At 44.1% G+C, this 20,638-nt stretch overlaps 1 protein-coding gene across 1 annotated transcript; it reads right to left on the bottom strand.

The window, feature by feature from the left end:
• Nucleotides 1-11,078: 11,078 nt before the first annotated feature.
• LOC111236620 (protein SOGA3-like) lies at nucleotides 11,079-19,831 on the bottom strand. Its single transcript, XM_022765433.1, has 10 exons — nucleotides 19,700-19,831; nucleotides 18,572-19,369; nucleotides 17,690-17,914; nucleotides 17,152-17,310; nucleotides 16,684-16,752; nucleotides 15,931-16,200; nucleotides 15,465-15,848; nucleotides 14,321-14,983; nucleotides 13,859-14,188; nucleotides 11,079-11,172 (listed from the first exon to the last, which is right to left on the bottom strand). Exons 1-9 carry the CDS (start codon nucleotides 19,829-19,831, stop codon nucleotides 14,078-14,080), a joined length of 2,811 nt encoding a protein of 936 aa, XP_022621154.1. The 3' UTR covers nucleotides 11,079-11,172; nucleotides 13,859-14,077.
• Between the last annotated feature and the right edge of the window lie 807 nt (nucleotides 19,832-20,638).

The following is a 20,638-nucleotide window of genomic DNA, read 5'->3' on the forward strand; positions in this document are numbered from 1 at the left end:
CGTGCGTCTCTTTCTCTGTGTGCATGATAAGAGGTCATGACAACTTTTGGTCTGGGCATCCAATATATGATATGGCCAGACATAGTTTCCCCGCAGACAGACAGACAGACGGACAGGAGACAACACTTCTATATGTTTTCAGACACATAGCTGCACTTTAACTCCCTCATACATGCTATCATATCCTGGTGAAATGCCTTCTGTAGCCTAACTCTTCACACTACAGAAAATACACATGCTGTCTCCCATCCCTCCACAAATAGTCCCGTCATACCCACATCTCTCGCCACCCCGAGGCCCACAGAAGAGCATTGTTCTTGTGTGGATTATTTATGACCTTGTTTTTGTTGAGCAAGGTTGACTGGTGGTGTCCATCAAGTATATGTGTTCTTATAAAACTGCTGTTTTGAAATCTCAAAAGGTTTTTGTGTAAGAAAATAAAAATGTACATGCTAGTATTGATAGTTGTTGCCCCTTGTCTGACATATACATACAGTATCTGTGTAGGTGTAATATTGCCATTGTTATATTGTTACAAAAACTATTAGTTTTTGGGTTCTATTGTGCAGCTGCATATGTTGTGTTTACACATTTATGTACAGTATGTCATCAGTATTTCAAAGCATAATGATGAGATTCACAGACAGGGTATCTCACTCATACAGGAGCCAGGAGTGACTTCACTCCTACTATAACCATCATCGACCTAACACCATTAGAGCCTATCGAGTGACACACCTCGCTAAGCACGGTGCTACTGAGCCATTTATAACAGCGCGATGCGTCACGTCATTACTATGATGACTTCTGAAATCATAAAGTTTATATTCTGGGTGTTCTCCATTTCTAAATACAGTAACATATGATTGCACATTGTCTGTTTTTGGTTTGTATTCTGTCATTTTTGCTCTTAAAAACTGAAATGTAAGATGTGGAAAAGGAAGAGTACCCTAAGAGGCCTTTTATTACTGAGTTAACAGTGTTTATTATACAAGGACAATAATGTTCTGCAGGAATCTGAGTGCTGTCTGGCCTATAAGTGTCAGATTTGTCAGTGGCTCAGTCATGCTGCAAATGTCATTTTCCACTGAACTAGTGAGTTAGTGTAATTTTGCTATTACAATATTCAAATGATGTGTTTCATCATGCTGTGTCTATTTGAAGAAAGGGAGGCTATAAATGCATGCACCTTGTCATGTACAATATTATGGGTATGATATATAGTTACCCAAATGTAATTCTGTAGGTGGAATGATGGATTTATGGCTGGTGATGAGACGACTACGAGACTATAAAATGGATACGGAAAAAAGTAACAGCAAAATTAGATTGAGAGTTATATTGTTGTCTGGAGCCCTGCAGGAGTACTCACGTATGCGTGTATTAATCTGTATCAAGATCTGAATATTAATACTTATAAAAGTCAAAAACAATAACTTAAGTACAAATCTGAGTATTAAAAAATGTTGCAAAAGAGTACTTTGACTCTTTAATGATGTGATCCAAACTTGCTTGCAGAACTACAGTATTCCTCTTGAAGGTAATATTCATTGCAGGGCTGTACATTAGACCGCATTACTTTTAGCCAAGTGTAGCTACCTGGCATTAAACTGAGTAGTGTAGTGTAGATGAGTGATGGACTTCTTTTATGGTAAGTGGGCTTCAGTGATTCCAATAACATTATCATGCTTATTGTCACCTCAGATCAACATAGTAAACCCAGCAGGATCCTTAAGTCAGTCACATCACTGATATTTCAGAAGATTTGTTAACCACTCGCACATATTAGAAGGGTGGAACCATCTCTCTTAGCTCAGGACCTTATTCCACTCTGTTAGTCCCTCCTGTAGATTGAAGACGCCCGAGTATCATCTGTGTGTTTTTGTGTGTGCTGTTCCTCAAGTCTGCCACAGTGAAAGCAACCCAGTGACTGCAGCTTCACTTTACCTTTTATCTTGAATCTTTTATATCTGGTCTGCCTCATTCTTGTCCAGACAATGACTGAGCATAGAATACAGATAGATGTGTGTTTGTGCTTCTTTGACCATTGAAAGCAAATGTGTGTGTGTGTAACATGGTTCGTGGCTACTCTGAAGTGAATGTCTGGCATTTTAGTCACACTAGCAGTGCTAGTGTTAATTATTCTTCTGGTTCACCTCTTTGGTCCAGACTGAAAAGTCTCAACAACTAATGGCATAGCATTCATAGCACCCAGAGGATGAATTTCTATAACATGACTTTTCATTCAGCCCCATCATCAGGTCAAGATTTCACTTTGTCCAATACTTTGGTTTGACGTTCGGCCTCAGCCTCGGCTTAGTGTTCAATGCTAATTAGCAAATGTGAGCATGCTAATGCACTAAACTGAGATAGTGAACATGGTAAAAATTGCCTGCTGAAATTCAGCTTGTTTGCACTGTCATTGTGAACCTGTTAGCATGCTGATATTAGCATTGTTGCCTCACAGAGCTGCTGGTGTGGCTCTTGCCTCTTTTAGTCTTGAATGCAGTTTATTCCTCTGATCATGTGTGAATGGGCCACAGGCCAAACGGTAGGCCACATAGTTGCTCCCAGCTGACCACTCCACTGAATCCAAATTAAAATTGGTCATTCGTCACAAGATAAATAGACCACTATAGTCACCTCTGCCGGGCAACACCAGCTAATCCCACGAGAGCACCCCTCTCTTGTTTTGAAAGGCAAGCCTCACGGGTTGTCTTTCAAAGGGGAGATATTTGGGCCCCATTCTATTTTAATGGAGAGGTCTGAAATTCTCAAGAACCCTTTAGGGCCCTCCTGGCTGTCCTTGATGGTCCCATGTCTTGTACTGCAACACTCATCATCAGGCATTTGAGATGGCCGTTTCAATGGACGGACGCAGACACACTGACAGTTCGGACAGGTGGACGAAGACAGAGCTAGCTGGATCGTGACATTACCTCTGGTCCAGCAGATGGGACGTTTTGTACTTTATAGATAAAGTGGGTGAAAAATGGAAGTGTAGAGTGGTGGGATTTAAAATTACACCTCCGGTCTAACAGGGTTGACCCCTGAATTCATAATTTAAGTTGCAACACTCCCAGGAGATGAGCAACAGCTTATCCATGTTGTGCACGTTATTGATACTGGTGTTTAAGAGAAGTAGGATCAGCAAGTACTGGGCAACTATGTGAATTTAACAGGAGTTTAACTTTCTTATATATCTTATTTAATATCTTATATACCTTAGGTTTTATTTAATGTCTTAATTCTGTGAGATGCAAAAAGACAGGACTCGATTGTCATAGTTTCTGATGTGCCTTAAATTGTTGTCTGTCTGCATCAAAGTTGAGCCCTAAGCATCTGAAAGTACAAAAAGTATATTCAACACCAAAAGACCATCACAAGACTGCAAAGCAGGTGTCCATCTCCCCAGCTTGTTTATGAAACCATGTGCTCACATGTCTGCTGCAGGTGGATGCCAACAGGGGGACATCCTTTTAAAGAAGAAGAAAAATGCAAACACTGTAGAACTTGAAAGTGCACTAAAATGCATGTTGTTTGAGACATGCAAATATCTTTGGTCTGTTAAGATTTAACAAGAGAAAACGTAATATATAATGCAAAGAGAAGGACCGGAGAACCCTGTAAAACAGCTCAGTTTCAGGTCGTATGGTTCCCCTTTATGTTTAACCTCTTCAGCAGGGTGGTCCTGTCACTCTTCCATTCACATTTTTCTGAGACACACACACACACACATACACTCACATACACACTCATACAAACTCATACAAGTGGCTGTTAACCATCTATTTTGAGTCTGTCGCAGTAGCAACTGACACATGCTGAAGATTTCAGTGAGGACCCCCAAGCCCAGATCCAATGAATGAGAGACTTGTCAGGGCAGAGATGCAGCACAGGGGCAGAGGGCACAGGACAGGGGACAGGTGTGTGGGCGAGAAGAGGCAGGAAGGAGTGTGAGATTCACACGTGCCTCAGACAGCCAAGAAGACATTATGTCAGCCACTAGAGGCTCATTCAGACACATGTAAAACTCATAATCACGCATGTATAGAAGATACAGTATATCCAACATGAAGTCTGCCTAGCAACTAGGGCAGACAGTCTGTCTCCATCAGGGAACTTTCAATTTTCAGAGCTAAATAAACCCAGCTAAATCATATATCCACATGCAATAATATCATACATAACGAAATAAGTTGGTGTATTTAATATTGATGAGAGAATATTTGTATCTCATCAAAGAATCAAAAAATGCCACATAACATATTTAAACACTTATGTTTTCATTTACTAAACACATAGATCATCATGTTTCTCCCATGCCATTTCATCGCAGTGATAATTACCTGCAGGCCTTTGTGATGTTATATAAAAAGTTAGAATAAAATTCATGGTATTTTTTGGAAAAATTGCAATAAAAACACACATAGCTACAGAAGCCCAAAAAGGACATGTTTGCAAAAATTAGTTTTGTAATGTTACCTTGAGATCACAAGTTGATTATCTCAATATCATACAATTACAGAGTTGTTTTGTCATGGTAATGGGTAAAATTTCTTGTCATGCCGTGGAAACAACTGGGTATTTTCCCGAATTCTCAATATTTGTTAACTCAAATTAGATATTTTCATTGTGTCAGCAGTGGTCCTAATTCAGTCTAACATTAATTCAGCATACACAACTGATGCAATACATCAGATTGCCTCTGAAAAGTATTTACAAAATTTTACAATAAAGTAATGGTTTTAAATCATGTTGCTGCGAGCTAATTTTGAACATTTTATCAACATCTTTACAAGAGACTTCTGTTAAATTTCAATACAATACAGCTAAATAAATGTGCCTGTTAGCTTAATTCTTAATGCGTAAATAAACCAAATCTGCATCTCCCATAGTGACTTGCATTCAGCTAATATGATCTAAAATCAGGCACATGTTACACTTTGGTTTCTGTAAAATAAACATGAATAAGTTATTTTTGTCTAAGCAGAGGGGAGGTTAGATTTAAATGTTGAACATCACTCTTATTGGTTGAAGTCTTTGCTGACTTTATGGGAAACGCATGCATGTGGGTATGCCGGGGCTAGTCCCAGGATGGCAGCACACTATCGTGCACATGTTACATACACACATGCACACACATGCTTATGTACAAACTATAGTAACACACTCAAAAGGGCAGATCAGCACCCTTAGCATGATATGATAAAAGCCATGTAAACTCATGCAGCTTGTACCCAGATGTGATAAATAAGGCTACAGCAGTACGTACAGATGGTTGGTCATCTAGGATGTGTATGTGTGTACATACTTGTGCAGAACAGTTCATTAAAGCACAGGCACACAAAAGCATATAATGAAAGTTGTGTAACTTAGTAGAAACACTCCTAGAAGTCTTCCGTGCTGTGATGCAAAACTATTTTTTGATGGGTGTCACCTCCTCTGGGGCTGGAGTGGCCTGCTGACGTCAGGGGAGCCATGACTACAGTTCAGCTGTCTGTTCGTGTGTTCCCTTTCTTTCTGTCTCAATCATCTGTGTGTCTCTGCTCTCATGAATAGCCTGTCCAGTGGAGAACATGCCGTGCCAAGCTCTGCCATGCTGTGTCTGTCAGCTAGGAGTGTCCTCAGTCAAGCAGGGAAGTAACATGGGACACACACACACACCAAAGAATGTATCTTTTTTTATACTTTATACAGTAGATCTCCTGTGGAACAGATCATACAGGAGGCAGCTTTGCAAGAGTTAGCAGAGGGCCTGATGAGGAAAGAGGAGTGATGGCCAACAGTATGCCTTGTTAAAATATCCTCATGCAGCCCAAGGAGGTGCCAATCTGTAAGACGGGCTCTCATTTACACACACAAGCAGTGAGTAGAGACAGTGGGAGGCAAGAAGAGATCGAAAAAAATGGGTTCGCATATAGAGAAAAGAACAGTCTTGCAATCAAGTCTGAGTAGGAGTAAAAATGAAATAATTACACTTTGACACAAAATAAAAAAGTTTAAGACACTGGATAGAGGTGATGGGAGGACAAAGGTCTATCCTTGAGCAACCAACTTAAATCCCCAATCCTCTTTCATTTGCTATAACATATTTGATGATTGATTGGGAGACAGTAATAGCCATGAGCAAGATAAAGAAACAGAGCTAGAGAGACAGAGAGAAGACCCCCCCCCCCCTCTTTATTTATACCCCCAAAGACAGCAGGCTAAGATTTCTGGCACCAAAACATACGTCACGCTTGCTATTTCTGTCTGAGGTGCAACATAGCACTGAGAGGTTGGGTGACAGGGCTGAGGCATTATGGGGCCAAGGGACTTCCGCACACCCGCCCAGTCTTTACATGACTTCACATCACAATTTAACTACCTCTGCCAGGACAGAGAGAGAGAGAGAGTGTGTGTATATGTGCGGCTGTGTGTGGACATGTGCACAGAAAATTGTTACTTGGTGAGGAAACTGCAAGCTATGTGTGCTGGTATAAGTGAAATTTTGTTCTTTGTGTTTGTGTGTGTGTGTGTGTGTGTGTGTGTGTGTGTGTGTTTCCTCACCCTCCACAGAGGCAGAGGTGTCAGGGAAGCCAGAGGTTGTCGGTGCAATCTTATGAGGCGAGACACACAGAATGTGCAAACTGATTCCCCCACAATCCCTCTGTCTGTGCTGCATGCTGGATATCCTGAACATACTGTAACTGCTCCTGGACCAACACTGTGCTGTCCTGTGTCACTTCACAGCATATTAAGTATGACAAAAATCAAGGTGTCACATATTTAATCATGCAGGTCCTCAGGTGTTTGCACCAGCTCATGTGTTAAAGTTGGTGGACAGTTCGCTCATTTGTAACGCCAGCTAACGCTACTTAAGCTGCCACTGCACTGGCATGCAGGGAGCAGCTGGTATCAGATATCCATAGGTATGAGATGCAGTAAATCATCAACACCCTGAAACATGAGCCGTCGTTAATGGAAAAGAACAATGCAACGCTGCAATAGAGAGAGACAGAGTCTTTATGTCAAAGCACTGTCATATTTATTAACAAGAAAAAAATACATTAAAGGCATATCATAGTCATTTGTCACAGCTGTTATTTGAACATCTTAAATATATTACTTTAACAATATGATACAGTAAAACACACTGTTGTTGACAGTTAGCAGGTTGCTGCTGGGAGCACAGTTGCAACTTAATCCACTCCCACTGGTGGCCAGGTTGAATTTGATTCAACCTGGCAACCGTGAGGATTAAACACATGAGCATGCACCCTCAAACTAGGGCTGCATGCTAAATCTCTTTATACAGAAAACACCTGAAATTCAATACAAAAAAGAGGGAAGTGTTACGGGGGGTTGGGACAACAACAAAGCAATATGTTGATGTGTTGGCAAATGTCGGGCACAGAAGAAGCAGAAAGCCACAGCAACACTGGAGAATGTCGTGGATGTTTTTGTTTTTTTGTTTTGTTTTTTTATCTTGAACATGGCATTGTGATGAAATGAAGCATTTCTCAGCAACTCTCTTAAAGCACTTTACCAGAACAGTCCTTACTATTTACACAGAGAGAGGGTGGGAGGGTGGGAACCACGGGAAGGGTTTCCCTGGGAGGGGATCAAGCTCTATTGAAGTGGGAAAGTATCACATAATGACAGTCTCAGTCTGAAGAGAGTAAGAGATGAGAGGCCGATGCTTCAGGGCCGGACTCGGGGTTCTTGTCATGGGGCTTGGGGGGCGAGTAAGGGGGCTTGGGGGGCGGTACATTGGGCCTGATGGGGCTGTGATCCTGGCAGTCGGGGTGAGGCTTGCCCATCTGGATGGAGGTCGCTGGTTGGCTGGCCGTGCGGGACGAGAGAAGCTCCTCTTAGGTTTTACTGGTGACAGCTCGGCTGGGTTTACCTGGAGAGACACATGTCAGCATTTATATGAGCTTCATTGGTTGCTTTTATAAAAATTTGGAAATGAAGCTCCTGATATTGGATTTGGAAACTGGACAGAGAAGAACCTACCTGCTGCGGCTCCTGTCTGAAAGCTGTGTGTCCTGTTCTGGGACTGGAGCTGTACTCATGTTGGATGTCCAGCATGTCCAGCAGCTCAATAAGTCCTTCATCCCTCACTCGGCCGCAACCTGGTGACTCCTGTCCCACTAAGCCACCCCTGTGAATCCTCTGAGCTCCAGAGGAAGCACTTGACACCCTGTAGTCCATTTTGGGCTCCACGTGTTGGGGTGCAGGCTTCCTTCCTCCATCTCTGTCCGCCCCACTGTTCGCCCTGGGTCTAACCTTTGGGCTCCCCACCACCTGTGATCTCCTCTGGGATTGCTGGGGACTGGCGTGAGAGCCTTTAGAACCACTGTAGCCTCCTCTGTGATCCCTGTGGCTCTGTCTGGGAGAGTCTGATACTAACCGCCAGTCTTGGCCGGGCTCTATCTCTGCTGTCATCACGTCAGAATCTGCTTGGCATTTCTGGGTAGACACACGCGCAGGAGCCCTGCCGGCAACTGCGGCGGCTCCCAGAGCTCTGCGCTGACAGCCCGGGGTGGGGCACTTTGGCTCCGGGGCCGGTCCCTGATGGGTCACCACCCCTAATTCTGTGAGCATTTTGCCCTCGTTTTCCTGCAGCATGGCTCCGAACTTCCTGAGAACGGAGGGGCTGCCGCACTTTCTATCTCCCAGGACGCCTGGACCAAAAGACTTCCTGTCCAGAGCGGGAGAGTCGGCGGTCGTAACTGGGAGCTGGGAGCGTGGCTGTACAGCAGGAGCATCCCTTTGTCCAAGAGGGGGCTTGGCACCTGTGTTTTCTTTGTTAGGGGAACTCTCTCTGCGGGGGGAGCTCTTCATGTGAGATACTCTGTTCTTCCAGTTTTCAGTCTCCTCAAAACTGCCCAGAAACCGCTCTTGACCGAGCCTAGTCAAACATAAACATTAAAGCAAATCAGACACACACAAAATAAGCTTGATGTGTCATTTCATAAAATGTTCCTGGATGTGGCTCAGGTGAGAAACCTCTTACCTGTCGTTTCCAGATCTTCCTCTGATCTCGGGGACAGCCTGACTCACCTTGATTGTGTCACTGAAGTGCTAAGAGAGATGGGAAAATATATTTTTTTAAAAGTCCATATCAACCACTGCATACTATATTTAATAGCTTTAAATTAGAGTGTGCTACTTTAAGATCACTGGCAAGGTTCCCTTTACTGTACCTTACCAAAACTCAACCTCGACTGACCCCTTGATCATTGCTTGATATAGCTCATCTAAAACTATTCTCATCTACTGTATTTTAAAGTTGCAGGGACACGCGGCGTTTCATGTGGACGAGGAAACAGTTTAACGTCTTGGCTTTCTTCTCGACTGCTCTGTCAGGAGTTACGAAAGTGCAACATTTGGGTGAAAGTATCTGAAACTAACTCCGATCTGGTAACCTGTTGGTGTAAGCAGACTTGAAGGAACCAGCTTACTGTAATCAATATGTTATATAATACTGGAACCACAGCTTTGACTCATATCATGTCCACCTATCTGGTTTCCTGAGATGTGCAAATGCCAACAGGATGAGGCAATAACAGGGAAATGATAAAAAAAAAAGTGCTTTTCCTCTACTCACCACGTGGCGAGCTCCATTGCTCTTCCGGCTCATTTGTTTCCCCTGTCCCAAATAATCCTGCAACAAGTCTCCAATCTCCGAGACGCCGTTGGTGTGGCAATAACCGTAGCCATTCTGATGACTCACAGGGTAGCTGTACCCGTTGGGGTCATAGTCATAGCCTTTACTATAGTGATGTGGCACAGTTATAGCTCCAGGGTGATTCTTGCTGTGATGGCCGGGTGCAAAGAGGCCATTCCCGTGGTGCCCCACGCCACACTCCGACTCGCCGCCATTTTTCTGGTTGTCAGCAGTCATATCGTTTGCTCCTCTGCGGGCCTGAACTTCATTGTACAACTGGAAAATGAAAACAGAAGAAAAGATTGGCAACTTCCTGCTGATTTTCCTGTATTCTTCCTAATTAGCTGTACTTCTTCATGAGCATATTCCACCTAACCATATGGAAACCACAGCTCAACGAGAGGAACTATGTTTACACAGCAAACACGTCTTATAATTATCACAAAACTGTTGCACAATCTAACCTATATTTATGATCAGCACATGTTGTTCCACTTTGCTCAAGCATCTGTTTGCCATAACAACCTTTAATACTTCCAATAGTATCCACTTTCAAACCCTGTGTGTGTGTGTGAGCGAGAGCGAAACTGTGTGTGTGCCTGTGTGTCCAGCATGTCTGTCAGCACATCACAGTTTAATTAGCTTGTTAACATTTGTCTGTATCATTGCTCCGACAAGGCCAAGAGGTTGAGTCAGTCCGTGTGCTGGCAGCAGTTTATTATGGAGCACACACACACACACACACACACACACACGCATACGCATGCAGCGCACATACACACCAATTACACAAATTAACACACACTCTAAGCCCGGAAGACGGAAGCACTTCATAACCTGGAAACAAAACAATTAACATGCTGACGCACTCCAGTATCACACGTGTGAGACAAAACAGTGTCACGTTTGAGGATCTGTGTTAAACCAAAGTGATTATATGCAGCTGGATTTCTTTATCCTTTTGGTAAAGACCAGAATAATATAATCATTATATAGTTGAAGATGGAGAAAATGATTAACTATAAACACAGGCTAGGGAATTTTATCCTATGAGTTTATTCCCATAATTTCTACATCAGTAAATATAGATTGAAAACCTATTTTTTTAAAGTCAAATCCCCCTTCACTGTCCCAAACTATCCACTGATCCAAAATAACTTTCCTCTGCATTGCTCCAGCTTCTGTCTTTAATGTGTGTTGTCAGAGATTTCAGATCAAATTGCATTTTGAGATCATGTTTCCATCTTTACCTCTTCGATTTTCCTCTGGATGTCCTGCAGCTGGTCCTCCCACTCCTGCATCTCTGAGTCAAAGTTGTCCATCAGCTCTGGCCTCTCTTTCCCCCAGCCCCGGCCGCTGTGCTCCAGCCCACGCTCCAGATCAATGGCTGCCATGACGCAGGCCACTCAATACCCAGAGGTCTCTTCAAATGGCAATTTCCCCTTTCACTTTTCTGTCAGAGGTCACCCTAGGGTTAACGATGAGGGGCGGGAATGATCGATGACCTTGAAACACTAGAAAGACAAACACGTGGACAAGAGATAAAAATGGTTGGCAAACAAATCCTGCATCCAGTTTCTTTTCTCTGTATTTCTGTATCACTGAAGAACAAATCTGATTCTGAATTCTCACTTATACCAATTTTTTTTTTCCCCAGTCCTGCTCAATTTGCTTCAACCTCTTCAAACAAAGTAGAATTAAACATTCTACTACACCAATGGCAATGACACTTGCCCAACCTTTTTATCGCATCGAATTTGAGTTTTTCCACACGTCTCAACTGCTTAAATCACTTGTTATGTTGGACACTTTCTGCCCTCACAGAGTTAAGATATTTACGGCCCTCTCCTTTGACATTCTTGTCCAAAATTCACAGGCATGTAAGCCTACCTGTGCAGCACGTGTGGACAAGTGTTGCGTGACAGCATTGCAAGTGTTTAGACTCTTGGTCACTCTGACCTCCAGCCTGCCTCTGTGTGCCTCGCGACATGCGAAGGAAAAAAATGTCAAGCATGCACAGAGGTGGCCATTTTCTTGGAACCTAACCCAGCGGTGCACACACGTCGTCAGTTGGGTATGCATGAAGGCGCGTGGTTCTGTAGCTGCATCTAATACCGTTTACCACCAGAATTTCAGACCCACTTATCTTGTCTTTGCTTTGAGGAGCAGCAGACTAACAACGGATGACTTAAAAGCTTTGGTTTCAAAATAAACCTGCATTTATTTTTTTATTTTTTTGCCCTCAAGAAACTGACATCTGCTTAAGATGCTGGGTGGTCTGGTCAACATTCACTTCATATTAACTGCGTAACTATTGTTGTACCTCCTATCAAGTAAACTTAAGAGAGCCAGGCTTGTTGTTGTTGTTGTTGTTGCCATCGTTGAATAATACAAGAATCCGTCTCTAAAGTGCCCGAATGTACCGGTCACCTCCCTCCCACCTTTGATGTAAGAGTGGAGATATTAATAATCTTGTAACTATGCATAGTAACCTGGCTTCACTGCCAGTGTGCATGTGACAAGGACAGAAAGAGTGAATATATGTCAGAGGCAAAGACAAGTAAAACACTTTACACTCTAAACATCACAAATAAGTACAATAAAATAAAAACAAAGCAGTGGGTTTAGACAGTATCAGGGTTTTCCATTCATGCTGTTTTAATTTAATATAGTTAATTTAAAATGAAATCACCCCCTTAGGCACCAAACCATACAGCATTAATATTACAGCTGTCACCGGCACCTCGATAATAAACAGCTGTCCTTACCTTGCTCTACACAGAAGCTTTCTCTGCCCTCCAGTATAAATCCTCAGCCTGGTCTATTTCCTGTGCGCTTTGCGCTCTGGCCTCTCCAACTGATAAAGTCCACTCTCTCCGGTGCTTCCCTCTCGCTTGTTCCTCCGCTGTGTTACGTAAAACCCCGCCGCCTGGATTTAAAGGGACCCCTTCTCCTAGTCACGCCTCTATTATCGAGGTTAAGTCCGGAGCGTCGGGCTAAAGGGTAAACAGCTTCCAGCCGGGGTGCCCAGCCTTTATACCGCTCCCTAGTGTTTACGTGGGCTCGCCATTGGAGCCGGGATCAAATATCATAATGTCAAATTTGTTCCAGCATTTGAAGTCTCGATGGGACAACTGTCGTCACCAGCATCGTGGCTATAATTACTGGGGCTCACGGAGAGAGGGAAAGTGTTTACATAGCTATTTCAGCTGCTTCGATCTCTCGGCCAATAGGCTTCTCTGTTGCTACTCTCGTTTAGGATGCTTGGGCAGATTTTGTCTTGTGACCATGCTCTGCTGTAAATTATTTTTCCGTGAGATGCCAAATGGGTGTGGGTGACACAGTGTGTAATAATGTGTCACAGTAAATAATATCTTTATTGAAGGTAGTCAGGAAAAAAGAGGCTGCCAGGTGGATGCCTGGCATATCATTCTTTATTTTTCAGTTTTTAATGTAATTTGTGGTAAGCTCCATATAGTCTCATCTTTTAATGTTTGACAATATTATATTGGAAAATGATACTGAGGTTATACAATCATGGCAGGCTTTGCATATTGTATGTTGCAAAAGTGCAAAAGAGCAAATTGTGTGAAATCTCATACAATGTTCTGGAGTAACCTGAACCTGCGACTGTCTTCTTGACTCATCCTGCTGCAGTGACATCCAAAGACAGTTGCTACTGTTCATCTGCCGCGCCATCATTTACTAATGCCTGCTGCAAATCAGGGGCCCTGTTGGGAATTTTGGGGCCCCAAGAGCACACCTGACATTTGGCACTCGACATGATTGTCAGAATTCCTTCCAGTTTTGAAGCCTGTGGATCATCAGCATCATTCCTCCACCTGTTGTGTTCCCTAATACATGGCAAATCCTTCAGGATTTAAGGAAAGGGATAAAAACAAACTTTATCCTTACATTACCTTGAGGGAACAACAGCAGGATGGCACAGGAAGTGTTGTTCTGAACAACAAAGAGGACAAGAATGCTGTCATAACCTGTTACAAGAGGAAATATATTTAGCAGCAAGGTTAAACCAGGACATAAAGCAGCATGGAAAGGTGATTTAGGCTTCCTTCACTACAGTCTTGTGACCTTATAGCTCAATGTTAACCCTGTATAACCCTCCATTTCTATAAATTGAGTAGCTATGTCCTTGTTCACACTGTATCAACTCTAGTGTAAACAAGCTTTTCTTCTCACCTTCTCAAGGGACCGATGCAGACAGTGATGTTTTATGGGTATTGTAGACTCCAGTGTTGAATCTAGCCACAGTTCGCTGAATGTGAGTGCAGCCGTGGCAAGTGCTGAGTTTTTTTTCTGTGCTTTCGGTTACCTTGGCAACAAATGATGTGGGGAGGAAAGAAAATCAACAGAGCAAAAGAAACAAACGAGGGATGATGTGATTAAGGGAGGCGTACATCACAGAACAAAGAAAAGAGTAAAAAGAAAGACGAGTTTAAAGATGGTGGCGTAAGAGAGGGATGAGAATAACACGAGGATGAGGATGAGCAAAATGATGGGCTGGAACATCTGGGTGACCAACCATAACAGATGAGAAACAAGAGGTTGGATTAAGTGAGAAAAAGGAAGAAACAGAGTTAGCATTGTGAGACATTTCATATGCCACCACGAAACTCATAAACGTTTTTAGTGTTGTCTCACCGACAGTGGCTCCTCTGTGTCCCTGTCCTCCAGCCTTGGCACTTCCAGTCTGTCTATAAAGGCCTGTAGCTCTTTTCTGAAGGCCTTCATCTGGGCGTTAATGCGATACAGTAGCTCATGTTCCCTTATCCTGCCCCCATCTTCCTCTCCACCATCCTCCCCTCCTATCCCAAGCATCAGGTCGCCATTGGAAACGTAGACCCTTGCCTCTGAGATGATGGTGGCCGTGTCAGCGATGAGCCGGTCGATGGTCCGAACAAGCCTCTCTGCCTCCACGCGGATGTCAATCATTTGTTGCCTGTCGCGCAAACTGCACCGGCCACCGGGTAGGAAGCGGGACAAGGCAGAAGAGGCGGCACCCTCGGGTCCGGTGGGGGTGTAGAGGCCCCGTGTGGGCGTCAGGCAACGGCTGCTGCCGTTATTGTTTCTGACCTCGTCTGAGTCACTTTCTCCACCTACAGGGCCCTCACGTTTGCGGTGAGGTGGGACGAGACGGGAAGAGGTGGAGTCTTCGTCGCTCTCACGACGGCCGCTTGTCGCACCACCGGCATCACTCTCAGCGTCGCTGTCACGTGGGCTGGGCCGCAGGGACAGATGGGAGGCCAGGTCATAACGCTGCATGTTGGAGAGGAGCACACGGTTCTCGTACTGCAGCTGCATTACCTGAGGAAACACAAAGAGAGGTACGGTAAAAACATTTTTTAATCAGACTTTTACAAAAATAGAACATCATGAGGAAAAAGATTTCAAAATGAGTCAAGATACTTTTTAGCCACGTCAGCGACATGGCTCTGTGGATGTGTCTCTCGGTTGGACAGCCCACCACTCTGGTCCTATTGGATGACATTTTTCACAGCTGTTCATGTTCCCCAGAGGACTATCCTAATGCCTTTGGTTATCCCATGACTTTTCATCTAGCGCCACCATGAGGTTCACATTTGTGATTTTGAGTGAAATGTCTTAATTGAAATCTTGAAATTTATCCAATATTTCGGTTTATGACCAAATACCTGCAAATCTAATGACATTCACATCAGCCTCAGATTTACTTTGTGGTTACAGCAGAATATTTTAAGCGTTGTTGGCTCATAATCAAAAGGAAATGATTAAATCAGTGTCAATACAATTAAGCAGCCTTGCATACCTTTCCACTTAGGTCATTAATCTGTAGCCTTGCTGCCTTCAGCTCCTCCTGCAGGGCTTCTGCCTTTGCTACATCAATCCCTGAACCTCCTGTGACCCCTCCTCCTCCATGCCTGCCGCCTCCCTCGTGGGTGCCGGCTTTGAACCGTAACTTGTTCAGCTCTGCAGTCACCCTCGTGTTCTGTTCCTCAGCATCAGCTAGGTTCCTCCTCAGAAGCTCTGCCTCGTCCTCCACCAACTGCAGCTGCTGTCGGAGCTCCGTCAGATCCTCCCCCAGGCCTCGCCCTGAGCCTGGCCCACCCATCGCTCCACACCCAGAGCTCCCAGCTCCTTCTCCTTCACCGCGGAGGTCATCAAGCTCAGCCCTCAGGCCTCGGTTCTCAACCTGTGGGAAAGAGGGAGACCAGCTCAAAAATCACATCACTTCCACTCCAAAAAAAACCCCACGTCGCACTGTCTGCTCTTACCTCCAACTCAACTATCTTCCTCCCCAGGATGTTGGCCTCCTCTTCCACCAGGCGGAGCCGTAGCTTCAGCTCTGACTCGCGGGTGGTGGGCGGTCCCCCGGCCTCTCCTTTAGGATGGGTGCTGTCCAGTTCTCCATAGAAGGAGCGGTACTTCTGCAGCTCTTGCTCCAGTCGGTCCTTCTCTTTGTCAATCTTGGCTGTCTTCTTTCTCATTAGCACAGCTTCCTCTTTGATGAAGGCTAGCTGGCACTTAAGGTCCTCATTGTCCTCCTGCAGCACAGAGAGAAAGTAGTGATAGGCGAGTAGAAAAGGGTAAAACTTAATCCCAAAGTTCAGTGAGTTCCTCTTTGCAATAAGACATAAACACAGAGGGACTTAAGATTAGAGGGAAGATTTTGTACCACAGCATTTCTAAGCCAAACGTTATCCATCACTGGACCAAGACGATGCTTGACGTCTACTAAGTCCAAAGTGCTGGAGCTCTGCAAACTCTGCTTTCATTTACATATACTTCTCTTTCAAGTGACTGGAGGTCAAAAGCAAACTGTGTGACTTGAGTACATTACATAAGGATGTGAGTTAAACCTGCAGGAACCTTGAAAGTCTTATTCATACATATCCATGGCAAGACTTCACAAAGACGACTGAGAGATAATTACAGAATTATTTTTTTCATTACTTTGGACAATGTGATTTTTTTTTTTTTTATGCAAGAAAAAGAAAGAAAAAAAAAAACATGGTTTGACATCTCACCTCAGTAGGAGTCTGTGCTGCTTTCTTATCGGTTTTCTGGATGTCCTTGCTTCCTCTTCTCTTTTGAGACTATTGGAGGACAGTAAGTTGAAAAGTTAATGTTTTTCTGAATTGATGAATTTCTCATATATTTTCAATGTGTCTGATTTGTTATGGTTTTTTGGGGCTTTTATGCCTTAATTAGAGGGATGACATACAGCAAAGGGCCACAGGCCTGAGTCAAACCTGGGCCGCTGTGGTAAGGACTAAGCATAAATCGTACACACTCCACCAGGTGAGCCATTGGGCGCCCCGGTTTACAGCTTTTTTTAAGACTAAAATAAGGCTATAATTCAATTTTTTAAAGCAGACATCCATGTCACATTACATTTCGTTTCTCGGTTGTAGCTTCAGCAGTGCTTCAAATTCAATTACCTCGTTCTCATTAATGGGTGTGATGTAGACGGATGTGGGTAAGTGTTTACTTACCTCTTTGGTTTTGTCCAGTTCATTCTGCAGAGCTTGTTTGGTCACTTCCACCTCGATGAGTTTCTGTCTCAGTTTTTCATTCTCCTCTTCTGTCTTTGTGCGTTTCTCCTCCACCTTTTCCAGCTCATGGTGCAGCCTCACAGACACATCCTTCGCTACCTGCAGGGATTGTAGTGTGATGAAACTGAAAACTGCACTTAGTATATACTATATGTTCCCTGCCCTTTTGTGATATTCATATGTTATCTTCACTTTTAAAAAGGTCATACGGGCTTTAAGCTTTTCGCACACCTTCCCAAAACAATTAATACACCATTAAAATGTGTAGCAGTTAAGCTACAACAATTCTAGTTTGTCTTGTGAAAAGTTGTATTGTAGAAATGCAATGTTTTCTCCTGTGGCAGAGACCCCTCCTCGACCCAAATGTTTTGCAAACTGCATCAAATCGGACACACACACACACACACACACACACACACACACACACACACACACACACACACACACACAGTCGAGCAGCTTCCCCTCCCCTCTACACCTTCAGGTCCTGCTCCAGACTCCTGAGCAGCTCCTCATCGATCTCTCCCGTCTGGGCGTAGCGCAGCCTCTTCCTCTCAGCCTTCCTCAGACGGTACTGCAGGATCCGGCAGTTTTTATTGGCTCTCTCTAGCTCACGCCTCATCTCCTGCAGCTGACAAGTGTCTTCCTCGTAGAAAGTGTCTCTCATCTCGTCCATCTCTGTCCTCATCTCTTCAATCTCACACTAGTGGAACCAGAAGCAAAGATTACTGTATGTGATGTATATAGTTTGGATGAGGAGTAGCTATGTATAATCTCTATGCTTTTATATTTAAATCTCACTTTCAACTCCACAGATTCTGGATGTTTTTGGACATGAGTCAAATATAGTCATAGAAAAAAAAGCACACAATAATCGGCATTGTACTTATTTCTAGATGTCAGCTGCATCGTTTTTATTTTTTATTTTTTACAAATTGTATTCCACATATAGGCCTATTTCCTGCAAATGCCAACATGTCACATACATGCAATGCAAATCCCTTCTGGACACTAGATACCATTGATCACACCAGATCGATACCAGTCCAATTAGTTATCTGTAGTCTGCCTGTTTTCAGTTTAGGTCCGAGCTTTCTATTCTTGGCAAGGACATGAAGGATGAACAGACAAATCAACTGGTGTGTATTTATGTCTTTCGGTCAGTAATGACACCTCAAACACGAGATACAATCCGGTTTTATGGCTCCAGAGGGAAAATACAAACCTATGTGCAAAAGCAAATGTCTGTTTTGCAACTAATTCCGGTGAGGTGACACTTTGTTTTTATCTACTGTATCTGAGAAAGCTCCACAGTGATGACAGAGCACCAGCGTGGAGTAAAAAGTAATATGTATCAAACCTTGAGATCTTCATTTTCCTCCAGCAGTCTCTCCATCTCGTCCTGTAGGGCCTGGTCCTGCTGTGTCACGGACCCCGCCTCTGTCGCCTCTGCAGCCGGCTCCAGCTCTCCCTGAGCGGCCTCCTCTGTGCCCATGTTGGTTGCCTTGGTTTGCATCTTCGCACCGCTTTTCTTGAGTCTCTTCTGCAGATGGTAGTGGATCAGTTCAGCCTGTAAGCATCCCCCTCTCCACAAACCCAAACCGAGGCCCGCTCCGCAGCCCACGGGAACGCCGGTTCTCTCCCTGTATCTGCGCTCCTCCTCCTCCTCCTCCTCCTCCCTCGTCTCTTCCTCTCCGGGTTTCTTCTCTTTCGCTTTCACCGAAAAGGTAGACGAGGCTCTGCCGGACAGCAAACGCTGGTTAGAGTCACCACTAAAGCAGGGTAAGCGTAAAGTGGAGCGACGGGCCGCTGCTGACGAATCTGTCGGATCTTCCGCGACAGCATCCGCCCTGTTTGGTCTGACTAGATCAGCTTCAGCACCATCCGGGTGAACAGCTGCTCCTCCGCGGCTCTCGGGCTCCCTCTCCCTTCCGTCTGCGGACCTCAGACTCTGCTTCACCCCGACGTTTCTGCTCCTTCCTGCGACAAGCGGAGGTCTGCACCTGCCTGGGTGTCTGGATGCTCGCTTGCTCGTCCCTTCCTGGGCTCTGGCCGGCGAGGGAGCCCGGTGCTGCCTCCTCCTCCCTGCGTTATTGTCTGCTGATGATGTTGACGATGATGGAGGATCTGCAGCGCCGCTGGCGGCAGGCTTCATCCTCTGCTCCGTTAAAATGAACTCCAAAACATATAGTTTCGAATAGAGAGGAATGAAAAATACAAATAATAATAATCTGTGAAAAAGGTGCAGGCCTTAATTACACAGCTTGGATTGATGTAGATTATGCTCCACCATTCAAATAGATAAAAAAAACAACAACTTTAATTTGAAGGAGGTGAGCCACTAGATGCCGCTTTTCTCCAAGACTTTCTCGAAGCCCTCATCTGCTGACCCAGGGCCCAACTTTAAAAGAGAGGTGCAGGCCTGCTTATTTAGGCCGGGACCATTAAGGGTGAGCTGTATCTTACTGGAGCGAATGCAGCCACTGACCGGCAGGAACACAAAAAGTCCAAACAAATGCATTTTCACAGAGAGCTCCTCAGAATGGGTGAATCCTTGCCGCATCACTGTGAAGAGTCGCTGACACAGGGCACCACCAGGCACTGCAGGGGCACAGGCCATATGACGTAGGGTTGTACGTCAAACCAGGAAGCGACTCCCCCAAAACCCCCCACCCCCACTCAATAATGTAGTACTGAATTGCTAAAGCAGGTTGTTGCATATAAGTTTCACCAAAAAAAGGACAATAAACATCAATTTAGATCTTTTACACGTTTTCTGATACTTCTACACATTTGATACTTTGGATATTATTAATGTTAAAAATGTTTTAGAACGGACTATGACAGATTGCTTAAATGAATTGATCAATAAATAATTTTAATTTACTATTATTATATTCACCATATTCTGTTGTAATAATTTCAGACTAAATAAAACACTATCCACAAAAAAGTCAAGTTACTGGAGCTCTCAGCCACACTTTGTGGCTTTCATTAGTAGTATATGGACTTCAGTTGGTGTGGTTTTCATGACAACAAAGATGTTTGAGCTTAAGTTTGTGCTAGGTTTCGCGCGTGAGGATAATAATTCAAAATATCAGAAAAAAACTGCATACTCACTTGAAAACATTACAAATGACCTACTTTTACTGTCTGCAGAAGGTTGGATTAAACTGCAGTGTTTTTACAGTATTATTAGCCTTCTTGTTTCTTGACAATATTGCTCTCGGGATGCACATACAGCATGTCTCACTCACTTTTTCCAGACATCACATTATATGGCCCCTCGTTTTGTCTGTATGTCACTCACAAGCTGTATTACAGTAACTAAGTTCCAGTCCAGCAGAGGGTGCTCTCCACACATATAACTTGCCTCAGCACCCTGAAGGCAATCTGCCCAACACAGACGGAGAGCCAGTAAAATGCT

The sequence above is a fragment of the Seriola dumerili genome, unplaced genomic scaffold (genome assembly GCF_002260705.1).
Source record: "Seriola dumerili isolate Sdu_G_001 unplaced genomic scaffold, Sdu_1.0 BDQW01000025.1, whole genome shotgun sequence".
Lineage (NCBI taxonomy): Eukaryota > Metazoa > Chordata > Actinopteri > Carangiformes > Carangidae > Seriola > Seriola dumerili.